Here is a 15,279-nt window from a genome sequence, read left to right as displayed (position 1 = left end):
GTATCTTTCTTTCATTTTCATAAAATTCATCTTTTCAGGTGAAACAAATGAAACCACAATTGTTCCTACTGATGGAGGGCGATATGACGTCCATGTATCACAGAGACAAAGAAATGCTGTGTTCTGGGAAGAGAAGAATCCGACTGAGGTTCGGCGGTGCTCTTGGTTCTACAAGGGCCCCCTCGACAGTAGATATACGCCTTATGAGGAGGACTTTGCTGCCAAGTTAGAGGTCTGCATCTCCATATTAATTGCCTCTCTACATAATTAATATCCACTATTGCGAATAAGTTCATGTCCTTAATTCTTTCAAATATCAAATACCACTGCTCGACTGCTACCCTTCATTTTCCTCTTATTTAACCAATGACCCTCAACTTTACAAGCTTTTGGTTTTTATTTTTTTTTTATAATTCTGGTGGTATGATCTGCTGATATACTACCTTGATCAAAAAGTTCCCGGAATAACCACCGTGTGGCGCTCCCATCGTTCCGATTTGAGTTCTGTTTTTTTTGTTAAATTGGTACATCTGTTGTTGATATTCCCTTTAAATCTTAGTGTCATAACTTGACATTTGCAAAAGTTACGTAGCCAAGAGTACATCTATCTCTGTGTGTGTTGGCGATTTTTTACAATTGCAGAAATGGATTTAAATTTGCAACAACGAACTTGTATTAAATTTTGCATAAAAAACGGATTTAGTGGCGCACGGACGTTGGAAATGTTGGAAAAGTGTTTCGGCAACGATTCTCTAAAAAAAACGGTCGTTTACCAGTGGCACGAGCGGTTCAGAAGTGGTCGTGAGTCAATCGAAGATGATGAATGCAGTGGCAGACCATCGACATCGAAAGTCTGTGAAAAAATTGATAAAGTAAAAGAAATGTTGGTCAATAACCGCAAATTAACCATCAGAGAAATAGCGGAGGACTTGAACATTGCCTATGGATCCGCCCAAGACATTGTGGTTAATGATTTGGGTTTCCGTCGTGTAGCAGCAAAGTTGGTGCCGAAAGACCTCAATTTCATGCAAAAAAGAGACCGTGTTGACGTCGCAAAAGACATGATTTGCGAGGCTGAATCCGATCCCACATTCATCAAAAGGATCATTACTGGAGACGAGACGTGGGTTTATGAGTACGACACGCAATCCAGACATCAGGCAAGTGAATGGCGTTCACCAAATGAGCCGAGACCAAAAAAACCGCCTCGTTTTCAGTCAAAAAAGAAGGCAATGCTGACGGTTTTCATGGATTACAACGGTGTAGTGCATCATGAATTTTTGCCAGAAGGCCAGACAGTAAACAAAGAGTATTATTTGGGCGTTATGAGACGTTTGCGTGAAGCAATTCGCCGAAAGAGACCAGAAATGTGGGCAGAAAACTCGTGGATTTTGCACCATGATAACGCACCGTCGCACAGTGCTATCATTATTCGTAATTTTTTGACAAAAAATGCAACAAATACCCTCCAACAGCCACCGAATTCACCTGATTTGGCTCCCTGTGACTTCTTTCTGTTCAATCGAGTTAAAAAACCATTACGGGGAACGCGTTTTAGCAGCCGAGAGGAAGTAATGGAAAAATCGCAGGAAGCACTGATGGACCTACCGAAAACCGAATATAAAAAATGTTTCGAGGATTGGATCAAGCGCTGGCATAAGTGTGTTGCAGTCGATGGGGATTACTTTGAAGGGGACAATATAGATTTAGATGAATAAACTTGTATTTTTATTTTTCTGAATAAATTCCGGGAAATTTTTGATCAAGGTAGTACTAAGTGTGATTAATAAATAACAGGAATTTTGAATGTTATTAACAATTTTATTTGTTCATTGATATTTATATTGTCCCCTTCGGAGCAATCCTCATGGGAGATAAGGCACTTGTGCACATATTTGATCCAATCATTAAAACATATGTGGAATGCACTTCTTGGAATAGGCTTCAAGGTAACTCTGCGATTCTGTCGCTACCTCCTATATTTTCATTAAATGTTTGCCTTTCGATGCCTCTATAGTCTTTAGGAATGTAGGAAATCGCATCGTTTGAGTATGATGGCTGTGAGAGTGTGACAATCTTGTCTTTTACCAAATATTAACGCTCCAGAAGTGGTGTGAATGCCAGTGCATTTTTGTGTTGCAAAATCCACAAATTGTTAGTTTTTTTGATTTTACGATTTTTTTTGGAAGTGATTAATGTAAATTATGAAAAACTTGGAAATTTAGTTTTCACCTCTTAGGGCCATGCAGTTCAAAAAAAAGAGAACTCAATTAAACAAAAATTGTATGGCTAAATTTTTAAACAATTCCACTATGTTTTGGTCACACCTTGTATTGTGGTTCCCGAATAATTTCCTCTATGTCATATAGAAACTCAATGGTCCCGCAAGTACATATTTTTCCAAGAGTCTTCATTTCACCTGCCCTCCACATGTTTGGAAGGACTCATACCCTGAAGCCGATCCAAAGTCCATGGTTGCATCTCATTTTTACAATGGTCCTGAATGAATTCATTTTATTTTGATGCTAAGCTTCATACATATTCATTACTTAATTTTGTTTCACTCATCATTTAATGAATATGAATAAAAGTGGTTCCATTGGGGGATAAGATTGATCTTCATACCCTGCCTTGCATTTTGCTACCAAGAACAGATTATAATATCACCACTGGGTAAAAAACCACAGTTATCAACCAAAAGGTTGGTTTGATAGGTGAGAGTAGAGCTCACCTGATACTAAGCCTATTGGTGAAGTGAAATTCAAACATCAGGGATGGGGGTCAGTGCCTTTCTCTGTGCCACCTGTGGTTTCCTAGACTTTCCTACAATGGCAGGGGTAGCTTTGATCCTTATCGTGACCCCATTTATTCCCAATAAATTTGTCACTGCTGTACATGGTTATTTTCTCATTAATTAAGTGATTTAGAAAGCGTATCAGTTGTAGGCATAGATATTTAAAATGAATGAAATAGAAGTATTGTAGAGAAGTCCTCATCACAGCATTACGTATTTGCATTTTTTTAAAGCTGCAAATAATATAATTCCCATAAAAGTAAGTCTAACATTTTTATTTGATACTGATTATGTGTATCTTATTTTAAAACTGTCATATGTTCAATGTGAGCACGGAATCCACTTTATCTGATTCAGTATCATAGCCACAGTTCTAGGGCTGGGGACAGGACAAGGGAAAAACGAAATGCTGACATGCAATTCCTGCCATAAACAGTATCAATGCTTGAGCTATACCCGTTTCCAGATTCTAATTGATACCCAAGGATCATTAACTCAACTATTGACCTATTTGAGGAGTGGATTGTTAGAATTCCAATAGCTTAAGAAATGGAACTTTGAAAAAGAAGTTTATATGAAAAATCATTAACTTTCAAAGATAATTTTTTTAATACGCATCCATTAACAATAATTGCAGTTGTAGATATATTTGATCCAAGTGAAAGAAACTCCACATTTTATTATTAATTATAAACTGCCCACTGTTATAGCATGCATATATAATGAAGCAGCTGTGTACAACTCTACACGCTTCATTGGTATAGGGAAGTGCAAATTAAGTGTGGTGGCTATTCTCAATATTTTCTTTAAAGATGTCATGGTGCACTTTCATAATTGTGTACCCTTGAGTAAAAAAGTTAACTGAGAAATTCATATGATTTTATTTCCACTTCAATTATCAAATGTGTGATGCATTGTAGACTTTAGAAGTATTTGCAATGGACTGTTTGGTTACTCTTGGTTTTTCTTAACTTTCATATTTTACCTTTCATTTTCATTGTTTTATAGGAGGAGTATAAAATTTGCATGGAAGCAAATAAATGGAATAGAAAAATAGAGCACAATGGAGAGACTGTGATTCTGCACGGGCCTGTTGTAATGGTTCATTACTCACCAACAGGATCTTCCGATCAGCTGAGTGTTCCTCCTGTAAGTGGACTTTATTTAATTTGTTATAATTTCCATATATTTTATGCTCAAAATTTCACGACCATAGGTTTTTTTTTAGATGAATATAGTACATATGTTAATGTCTAAGCTGAATTTATTTCTTACAAAGACTTTTAAAAGTCATTGGCCTGTTTTTTCTGCAAAATTATTATTTTCAATTAGTATAAAATTTTATACATAATACTGTTGTTAGCATTTCTAAGGTAAATGTTTTTGGACTATAATCTCTTGTCCTTTACAAAATGGCTTTCATGAAGATTAGAGTGAGTTTTCATTTAAAGGAACCATAAATTATTGCATTTCAAGTTTTCATGACCATCATATTGAGATTGTGTGTGTCCACCTCCTATGTATTTTCCAAACATGAATCATCATCCCTGATGGGAAGTAATAATTTTGTTCCAAGACATGGCATGGTTTATATTGCGTTGTTTGTTCAGTGCTGCAATTAAAAATGGAAGTTCACCAATAATCGCACAATGTTATTAAGGACAAAAAACAATGTAGTCATCAGATTTGACTCGAAGCAAGAAAAGCTTTTGGAAAAATCATCATTATGTTTTATTTATTTTTCCTGAGAATTCGAAACAAAATAACATTACATTATTACCAATGATTTTTTCTAAAACATGATGACCTTATTTCTATTCACTAATTTTCAAAAGATCAAATTTACAAATTTTATTTGCCCTTCATTTTGCTCACAAGCTGGAAACATTGATTTAATTTTTGTCACTGCTATGAGTGACACAAAGTTTGATTATTACTTAAGCTGCCCTGTACTTAAATGGAAGTTTATAACTGTTAGAAAATGCCATAACATCTAGTTATGTGAGACTTAGATTTCTTTTGATGTCTTTGTCCATAGAACATGGTAAACATAATCAAATGATCATGAATTTTTCTTTTGTTATATTCTCTTCAGGATACATCCCCTGTAAAGCCAAGAGTAGTGAAAAGAGGAGTGGAAGAATTTGAAATCGAAGAAGGGGAACCTGCTAAAGTAGACCACTTATTATTCCTTGTCCATGGTATTGGGTCAGTATGTGACCTCAAGTTCAGAGATGTTGTGGAAACAGGTAAGCTGCATAACTAACTGATGATAATTATTCTAATGACACACTGGCAGCCTGAGTGTGTTCCAATGACCCCTAGAGCTGTACAAATGGGAGTAATGATAATTGCTCCTGGTAAGGTCACCCATGCCAGATAGGTATAAGGTTAGGAGCCAGACGAAAGGTAGTCCATGTAGTGTCTGTTCCTCAGTGAGGCAGCTGCAAAAGCAGGTGACCCCAGTGGGGTGGCCATTGAGTGATGGTGTCATGTTAAAAACACTATTGAGGAAGGCAATGAGAAATCACCTCAATTATTATTCCCAAGACCCCTTTGATGTACAGTGTAGAGAAAATAAATCCTGGCAACTACGGGACAGCCTAACCAGCTGTATGTCATGCCCAACAGTGAGAGGGGCAAGGCTTCCACAGTCATCATCTCACAAAAGCCTTGCTAAGCAAAACCAACAGCAGCAGAACAGAAGATGCAGAAGAAAAAGACCAAATTAGTTGGAATAGGACTGTTATAGTGATTTTTGAGGACAGGAAAATTAGAGAATATAAAGCAAGAGATGGGAGGTAAGATGGAAGACTAGCAGGGATTACTGCAGTGATAGTTATAGAGTTATATACAGAGGGCTGAAGAGGGGTTGCCATAAAATTGATTAAAATGGTAGGAATAAGCGTAGTCAACATAGAGCAGGCAACAGATAAAATATTACTAGTAGTGATAAAATCCAAACCAACGAACTTGGTCATTCATTGTTCAGGTATACGTGCCACCAAGCAATCTTAAGGAAGAAGAAACTGATGGGGTATATGATCAGTTAAAGGACATAATTGCTTGTTCTCCTGCAGCGAAACATTTGATAGTGATGGGGATTGGAATGCATTGGTAGGTGAAGGAAAAGATGCTGATGAGGTGGGGGACTACGGTTTAGGCACGAGAAATGACCGCGGGTAGAAAGCAATTGTATTCTGCAGGAGGCAGGGATTAGTCATCACCAACACTTAGTTTAGACACCACAAAAGAGTCGCTATACATGGAAAATGTCAGTTGGCTCAGAAAGGTATCGGTTAAAGGATAGAGAGTAGGGCAAATGATTACTTAGGGGATGATCAGTTTGGGTTTAGAAAGGGGAGAGGCACACATGATAACATTGCAGTAATGAGATCACTAATCGAGAGGAGTAAAGAATACAATCAACACGCATTTGCCTATTTTGTAGATTTCAAAAAGGCATTTGGTCGAATGAATTGGGAAAAACTTATGACTATATTGCAGAAAATAGGAATAGATTGGAGGGACAGGAGGCCAATCCGCCACCTGTACATGTCTCAGACTGTTCAGGTGCAAGTGGGGAACGGAGAGTCCAGATGGGCAGTGTTAGGAAGAGGTGTAAGGCAGTGTTGCCCATTATCACATGTGCTGTTCAACCTGTATGCAGAGGAAATGATTAATGAGGCATAGGAATAACTGCAGATTGGAATTAGTGAGTGGGGCATGCGTGAAACCATTTAGGTTTGCTGATGACCAAGCTATAGTTTATCAGCCAGCCAAGGTGTTGGAAGCATTGCTTAGTGAATGGGGCATTCAGTGTGTTAGATATGGGATAGGAATCAATATAAATAAAAGAGGTTATACTGTTCTCCAGAAAGATAAATGCTAAAAAATAGGAGGACAAATACTAGAACAGGTGGAATAGGTTATGTATCTCGGAAGTGTTTTGGACCGAAATAGTTGAAGTAGTAGGGATGTAAGGAGAGGAATTGCATTAGGCAAAAAAGCTTGAACAAGTAGTTAATTGATGACTGCTTCATTGAGTAAGGATATTGAGAAAAGGCTTGTTAAACTTTGATATGGAGCATAGTTATGTATGGTGCGGAAACATAGTCATTGAAGCAGTATGATAGGTGTATATTGGAGGCTTTTGGAATGTGGGTGTGGACAAGGATTGAGACAGTTAAGTGGACATAAGGGAAAACAAATGAGAAGGTGCTATGTATGGGGGCGGAGGAGAGGGGTTTGTTGGGAGAAATCCATAGGAGGCAGGAAAACTGGATGAAAAGCGTATTGATTGACAATGAGATGTTTAAGACTGTGATAGAGTGGAAAATGTTAGGCAATTGAGGAAGGGGCAGGAATAGGATGAAGATGTTCGATGGAATGAAGGGAGGAAGGAAATATACGGAGAAGAAGAGGGACTTGTTGTAGAGGAGGATGTTGGGTTTTGTTTTGTTAGGAGAAACAAGATATTTATTGGTTGTTGTGTGCATCCAAAACCCACCTTAAGTGGTATTTTACCTAATTATAATATGGTGCTCATATACCTCCTCTTTTCTCAGGATGGTACAAATATTATAAATTTAAAATTTGCGCTTTGATGTCTGGTACAAAGATATAAATAATTGGCAGAAATCAGACACTGAACTTCATTTATAGGAAAATTGAATGATTATATTCAATACCGGAGCAGTTATAAGTAAGAATATTAATGGTGCTATTTGTGTAATATAACTTGGTCATCATGCTGAATTGTTCGGTTTGTTTAGTAGAAAATCAATTAATTTTGTGACATAGTATTTCTAAAATCGTATTTGAATTTTTTTGTCATTGATTCAATTAATTTTATGCCAGAATCATCATATTGCATGCCGAATTTTGTTTTTTGATTTTTAAATTAAATTATTTTCGTTCAATATTTTTTGAAAAAGTTAAATTTCAGCCAGGGATCCAGAGTTTTTTGATGACATATTTTCATAAATTTATTATCAAAGGAGCATCTACTTTTTATAACGAAAATTCATTAAAGTTCATGCCATTACCTGAAAAAACCTATGCTCTGGAAATGTTATTACAGATGTAAGAATAAATTGCAAATGACCTGAAGTTATTTGTGCTGTATCAAACTAATCCAACTGTTTAAAATTTTTCACTACTTGCATGATATGGCTTCAATTGTCAGTCGTTATTCACAGAATGATAGATATAATTTGAGAGGCTATATTTCATTTTTAACACCTCTTTTTTCTTGCAGTGGATGACTTCCGAAGTTTAGCCCTTCAGCTAACTAGGTCACACTTCTCAATGAATGTGGAGACAAGCCAAGTCAACAGAGTTGAAGTTCTTCCCGTTTCTTGGCATTGGAAACTTCATGGGGAGGACACTGGCATTGACCGAAAACTAAATTCAATAACGCTGAAGTCAATCCCACGATTAAGAAATTTCACCAATGATACCCTCCTGGATATCCTTTTTTATACTTCTCCTGTCTATTGCCAGGTACAAAAGCTTACCATCTTCATGTGTATGTCCAAGTTATTTTCATTTATGTATTCGAAAAAGGATCTTCAGGCAGATAATGTCTAATTAGAAGACATACAAACTAGAAATGCTGTACCAGGTTAGCAGCACATTGGCATTCTTAACAAAATGCCAATACTTCATTATACTACCTTGAACAAAAAGTTCCCGGAATAACCACCGTGTGGCGCTCCCATCGTTCCGATTTGAGTTCTGTTTTTTTTGTTAAATTGGTACATCTGTTGTTGATATTCCCTTTAAATCTTAGTGTCATAACTTGACATTTGCAAAAGTTACGTAGCCAAGAGTACATCTATCTCTGTGTGTGTTGGCGATTTTTTACAATTGCAGAAATGGATTTAAATTTGCAACAACGAACTTGTATTAAATTTTGCGTAAAAAACGGATTTAGTGGCGCACGGACGTTGGAAATGTTGGAAAAGTGTTTCGGCAACGATTCTCTAAAAAAAACGGTCGTTTACCAGTGGCACGAGCGGTTCAGAAGTGGTCGTGAGTCAATCGAAGATGATGAACGCAGTGGCAGACCATCGACATCGAAAGTCGGTGAAAAAATTGATAAAGTAAAAGAAATGTTGGTCAATAACCGCAAATTAACCATCAGAGAAATAGCGGAGGACTTGAACATTGCCTATGGATCCGCCCAAGACATTGTGGTTAATGATTTGGGTTTCCGTCGTGTAGCAGCAAAGTTGGTGCCGAAAGACCTCAATTTCATGCAAAAAAGAGACCGTGTTGACGTCGCAAAAGACATGATTTGCGAGGCTGAATCCGATCCCACATTCATCAAAAGGATCATTACTGGAGACGAGACGTGGGTTTATGAGTACGACACGCAATCCAGACATCAGGCAAGTGAATGGCGTTCACCAAATGAGCCGAGACCAAAAAAACCGCCTCGTTTTCAGTCAAAAAAGAAGGCAATGCTGACGGTTTTCATGGATTACAACGGTGTAGTGCATCATGAATTTTTGCCAGAAGGCCAGACAGTAAACAAAGAGTATTATTTGGGCGTTATGAGACGTTTGCGTGAAGCAATTCGCCGAAAGAGACCAGAAATGTGGGCAGAAAACTCGTGGATTTTGCACCATGATAATGCACCGTCGCACAGTGCTATCATTATTCGTAATTTTTTGACGAAAAATGCAACAAATACCATCCAACAGCCACCGAATTCACCTGATTTGGCTCGCTGTGACTTCTTTCTGTTCAATCGAGTTAAAAAACCATTACGGGGAACGCGTTTTAGCAGCCGAGAGGAAGTAATGGAAAAATCGCAGGAAGCACTGATGGACATACCGAAAACCGACCGTAACTTTTGCAAATGTCAAGTTATGACACTAAGATTTAAAGGGAATATCAACAACAGATGTACCAATTTAACAAAAAAACAGAACTCAAATCGGAACGATGGGAGCGCCACACGGTGGTTATTCCGGGAACTTTTTGATCAAGGTAGTACATAGTTTTATTACAGCAGATGGCTATTTGAGAAGAAAAAATTGTTAACAGCTTCCTTGACCGAATACAGATTCGGAGGATTTGTTGTCTCAGGCATAACTTTATGGAATTTGCATAACATATTGAAATGAAATAATTGACTTTGTAATTCCACACACTTTTTATTTAAACAACACCACCCAGGTTTCAACATTGAACGCCGTCATCAGGTGATGATGACATATCAACGTTGAAACCTAGGTCGTGTTTTTTAAATAAAGTGTGTGGAATCACAAAGTCAATTATTTCATTTCAATAGATTTGGAGGAGGCTTAATACGAGGGCTGTCCAGAAAGTAACCTCTATTATGCTATAAAAACTACGCTGGAATATATACAGAAAATTTATAATTTATCCCAAAATTACATACCTCTACTGTTTTATACTTACTCACAAAACAAATTTAAACATTTGCCGTCTCTCTGAACTAATTTTTAAATTCCTTCGGCATAAAATTTTGCCACCTGAAATCTCAGCCAACTGATGACGGCATCTTGAAATCCTCATCAAGACAAGCACAAAACATGTAGTAGCCTAACTTTTCAGTCATATTTTTATGCAACAGAGTCATAGAAATCTGTGGAATACATTCTAAAGATTTCAGATGTGAAACGCTGGTTGCCATAAAATTTTCGTCAATTTTCATGTGCAATTCAGTGTTCACCACAGACGGGTGGCCACTTCTGTCATTATTATGGAAATTTATGTTCACTCTTAAACGAAGGACAACACTGATGCACAATTCTGTCACTCATCACATTTGGTCCGTTCAGAGCACAAATTTCTCGATGAATGTCTGCAGCTTTGAAGTTTTTTATCAGTAATAACCTTATCACTGGAAATGAACTTCACATTTGGTAGGAATTTTAATTGTATTGTTCATTTTGACTATTTTAAACAAACGACAAGAGGTACAACCTTCCAACCATTGCAGCTCAGGGTGTACTAACCTACTGTGTGTGTTGATACAGCGACCCTTGGGCTCCCTCCACTCAAGCTACACAAAAATGGAGGTTTCTTTCTGGACAGCCCCCATGTAACTGATACTTGTTTAAATATTCTTATAAGCTAATCTTTGCAGTATTTAAGCCATATTTTTTAGAACTGCAAAGAAACAAAAATTATTTATCTTGCTTGTTGTGTGATGGCTGCTGCTACACAAAGAAAAAGGATATGCGAAAGTTATATTTTAACCATTTTGTGCATAAAAATAACTGAATAAACGAGTATCTGTTTAAAACAAGTAACTGGAAGATTGTCACTATTTTAAAAGACTGCTTTAGCTGCTGGTACAAACCAAAAATCAGTCTAAAACCTCTTCTTTGCAATTAATCCAGTACATTTAAATGTCTTTTTCTACAAAAATTCCAGATGCCCATGCATTGTAAATGGTTATTTATCATTGCATAATAAATATTCATGCAGCCCCAAGGAGACAACATAAATTGTGCACGATGCAAAATACCAATTATAGCACTTATTTTCCCCAAATTTCTCCAATATGCTGATCAATTATCCGGATGAAGTGCTAGAAGTTCAACATGTATGGATATCTTTAGCAATATACCACTAATTCTTAGAATTGGTTCACTTTTTCAGTGGTATTATTGATGCTTAAGAAAAATCATTTAATTAGAAGTCAGCACATCAATGCACAAGCTTTCAGCCAGTCAACAAATGTATAGAGATCCAATTGTATGTTTTTGGTGATAGATAATTCATCTCTCTCATAATAAGAAATAAAAGTATCATCCCCAAAAGTATGTTACCATTAAGGATAAGATCATAATTGTTACTGGTAACTTAAATTAAATCAGATTTAGCGCCAATGCTGAGCCCTGTGATGTTCCTACTTTTACTGGGTTTAGTTGACTGGAAGCTTAATTAATATTTTTATATTGTTGTCAGTTTGGTACGTGCATTTCAAAATATTGTAAAGCAAGTCTCCAGACCCCAATTTAAGTAATTTAAAAGCTCATCTTTGTTGTATAATGGCATCAAATGGTTGTTTCACGCTATTACAATGGCCAAACCCAAGGTAGGGTTTGGCATTCTAGCAACCTTCATCAAGGGATAGCTGAATATCTTTGGCAAAATCTTTCACTGCCTTCAAGGTTCTAAAGTAACAACAGGAACCATATTAATATCTATAGAAAAACCTTTCTCTTTTGTTGAACGCCAACAATCTAATTTAAGTAGTCTTGGTCAACACTAGAAAGAGGGCAAATAGATACAGGTTAGCATTCCACCCTTAAGGTTTTGTTCAATCATAAGAATTTTGTTTTGAAAAACTTTGCTGTTATGTGAAAATTTTCAAATTATATCTAATATTGAACAGCTCTGTCCATATTTACTGGTGTTCCAATTGTGTTAAAGCAAGCTACTCCATAATATCGCTTGACCTACAGCAGTTTTAGCCTCAAATTTAATATTACATACTTGGAAAATCGTTATTGTGTTTAATGTATTATTATTGTTCATATTCTTGTATTTAAAAATCTCCAGTGCTGTCCTTATGAAATAATCATAGTTTAAATGAGTCAATAAGATTGAAGTTTGATGCAGTACATACTTATCCCAGATGTATTTACTTTTTTTAATACAGACAATAATGGATACTGTTGGGAATGAAATGAATCGCATGTATGAGATGTTTCTGAAAAGGAATCCTGATTTCCAAGGAAGCGTGTCGGTCGGAGGTCACAGTCTTGGCTCCTTGATTCTCTTTGATCTTCTGTATCATCAGAAGGTTCCGAAAAATCTACGATCATCCCCCTCAATTATAATGACCGGACCTGGGGCACCAACACCAGATACCTCCCCAGACAAAGAAAAAGTAAGGATTTAATTTTTTTTGGGAGATATTTTTGCTGTGAGTGCTTCTTGTCCTCATTGGGTGGTTGAGTTGTTTTCACCAATTGGCCTCCACTCAATGCTTTGTTCAAATTTATGGGGTAGGGTTTTTAGTTGCATATGCTCTCAAACAGGAGAGAGAAGGAATCCAGTGTCACGCATTACAATTTCTTGTTTTCTACACCAGGTCCCTGCAAGTCAAGTCGCAGCAGGTGGTCAAGATGCCATGGAAGAAGATGATGTAGTCAACGATGAAGCCATGGCACTGGCATTTTCAAGGTCTTCCTCCCATTTAAGTCGTCGAGCTTCACGCGTCAATTACATGATGGGAACAGCTGGAACTGGTCAGCCCCACATAAGCTACCCCCAACTCAACTTCAGGCCAGAGAACTTCTTTGCTCTTGGTTCTCCTATTGGTAAGTAAGAATACATGTATTATTACCAGTAAGTTAAATATGAGCATGGAAATCAAAAAAGCAATTAGATAATGACTGATTAGTGAAAGTAACTGCTTGCTTCAGGATTTTTATGTGTTTAAATGGAGATGTATACTTACATGGAGAGCGTGTAAATGAAATTGGGGATCGAGATGGTGCGGTGGCTTTGTAAGTACTGGCTTCCCATCCAGAGGGCCCAGGTTCAAATCCTGGCAGGGGCGAATATTTTGAGTGGTATCTCGATCCCTACTTGAGGTGCTTCCTGGCAAGCACTTTGAGTGAGTACGCCGTCCTTTGGATGCGACCTTAAACTGTGGACCCCTTGGCGCCTTTCGTTAAGAGTAGACTAATGCCGACGCCAGGTTTCTCTCTACCCTTCATCCTTTCCTGTCTATCATTAATGGAGGAAATGACCTTGGCTGTTGGTTACCTTCATAAATTTAATTCTACTACTACTAAATGAAATTCTATGTGGCATGTATCATTCTGAGGTGATCCTGAAAAATTCTGCACTCATCTAATTTTTTTCCAAAGTAAATAAATGAGAAATGTTATAGTAACAATCGGCATGGATATGAATACATCATAATTTATTTTTTCAATTGATTCCTGTTGGGTATTTTCCACTGAAAATTTTTTACCAAGGATTGCTGAGGGGATGCTTTCTATAGTGCTGAAGTGTTGGTGAATTTCAAATCAAAAATAAAATTCATTGATAAAAATAAGTGTTCACCTAATTTGCTTTCTGTGTAGTTAACATTTCTATCTAGTTTTTATGACCATTATTTCTCTTATAATTTTGCAAAAGAAATAAAGCATGGTCACAATTAAAATGAAATTTATGAATGAACGTTATGGAATCTGATGTGGATAATGGGATATCAAACTTCGTACTCAAGGTATGCAAAATGTCGTCCTTAATCTGCAGAGTCAAAACATTTAATTATGAGCCTAGTTTGAAAGTTATTCAACTTCCGGTTCTGGAAATAACAGCACTGTTGAAAAATATTTGAGTTTTAGGCGTATCTTTTAAAACAGGATGAAATTATATTAATTAGTGTATGAAACAAATTAAAGCTCATGATTTTCTTTAGGGAGATAGTGAATTTTTTTACTGAATTATTTTTTTGAGTGAAAAGTAAAAACATTTTCTGCATCAACTTGATAGGTTTTGTAGCGTTGATAGTCATGATAGACTATGATATGGGGAAAGGTTGATGAGGAAGGAAGTGAATGGCATGAAAGCAGATGGAAAGTATAAAGGACTGAAGAAAGAAGTAATTTTGGGAAAATAAGAGAAAATCCACTGTATATCTACCACATAATAATTGTTTGGGTCAGTCTAAAACCTACCTCTGAGAGGTCAATTACGTATTACCATTTATGGTGAAAATGGGCTCAAAAAATATATTCCGGTGATAAATTCTATTTAATTTTCCTATTCTAGGGCCATTCAAAACCTACATTTAATAGATAGGTAACCTTGAATGGATATATCTACACCATTTGGTTGAGTTCTATCATTTATTCTTGGGTGCATCTCTTGTTATTTATGCTGCATAATTTCAGATATTTCAGCAATAAGCTAGGTATAATTCATGTGGAAATGTTAGTGACACGGTCATGATAACAAAGTGTGTGTGTAAATGAGTGGCTTTTGGAAGAACTTAATCTCATGAAGTGCTGTCAAATGAAGTCACGTGTACAATAACTACCATCCTGAATGAGTGCCAAGAATGCAGAAGAAATCTTTGCTTGGGGAGCTTTCACAATTACGAAAACCTCATAGGAATAAATTTAAGCCTTCTCCCGACTCATAAGTATTTAATTATTGTTATTGCATGACTGTGGTAAACACCACCATTTCCATTTGCAGACAAGGTTCTCATTCCATTATTTTGCTTCTCTTTCTGAGTTAAGTCATAATAATGTTAAATGTGGTGTATTCCACTATCAATTAAACAAGAATAATAAAATAAATCTTTTGCATATTTTATGGGAAAACTCACTGATGTCTATTTTCAAATAAGTATTATTTTCACCACTATTTCTGATGCATTTCATTTGTAAAATACAGCATACAGATCCTACTAGCAGTATATGCATATTTTATCCCTCTGTAAAAGGTGTCCAAACGTGTTTGCTATTCAG

General features: G+C 36.6%; 1 protein-coding gene across 1 annotated transcript in view; it reads left to right on the top strand.

The window, feature by feature from the left end:
* LOC139694109 (nascent polypeptide-associated complex subunit alpha, muscle-specific form-like) overlaps positions 1-15,279 on the top strand; it is a 105,492-nt gene that overhangs the window by 79,689 nt on the left and 10,524 nt on the right. Inside the window, exons 6-11 of the mRNA XM_071592538.1 lie at positions 39-232; positions 3,803-3,943; positions 4,890-5,043; positions 8,055-8,299; positions 12,444-12,674; positions 12,879-13,107. Of these exons, the coding sequence (XP_071448639.1) occupies positions 39-232; positions 3,803-3,943; positions 4,890-5,043; positions 8,055-8,299; positions 12,444-12,674; positions 12,879-13,107 (1,194 nt within the window). The remainder of the gene's footprint in view (positions 1-38; positions 233-3,802; positions 3,944-4,889; positions 5,044-8,054; positions 8,300-12,443; positions 12,675-12,878; positions 13,108-15,279) is intronic.

Source organism: Hetaerina americana, unplaced genomic scaffold, assembly GCF_022747635.1.
Source record: "Hetaerina americana unplaced genomic scaffold, ioHetAmer1.1.p SCAF_5, whole genome shotgun sequence".
Taxonomy (NCBI): domain Eukaryota; kingdom Metazoa; phylum Arthropoda; class Insecta; order Odonata; family Calopterygidae; genus Hetaerina; species Hetaerina americana.
This window is presented reverse-complemented; position numbering and strand designations above follow the sequence as displayed.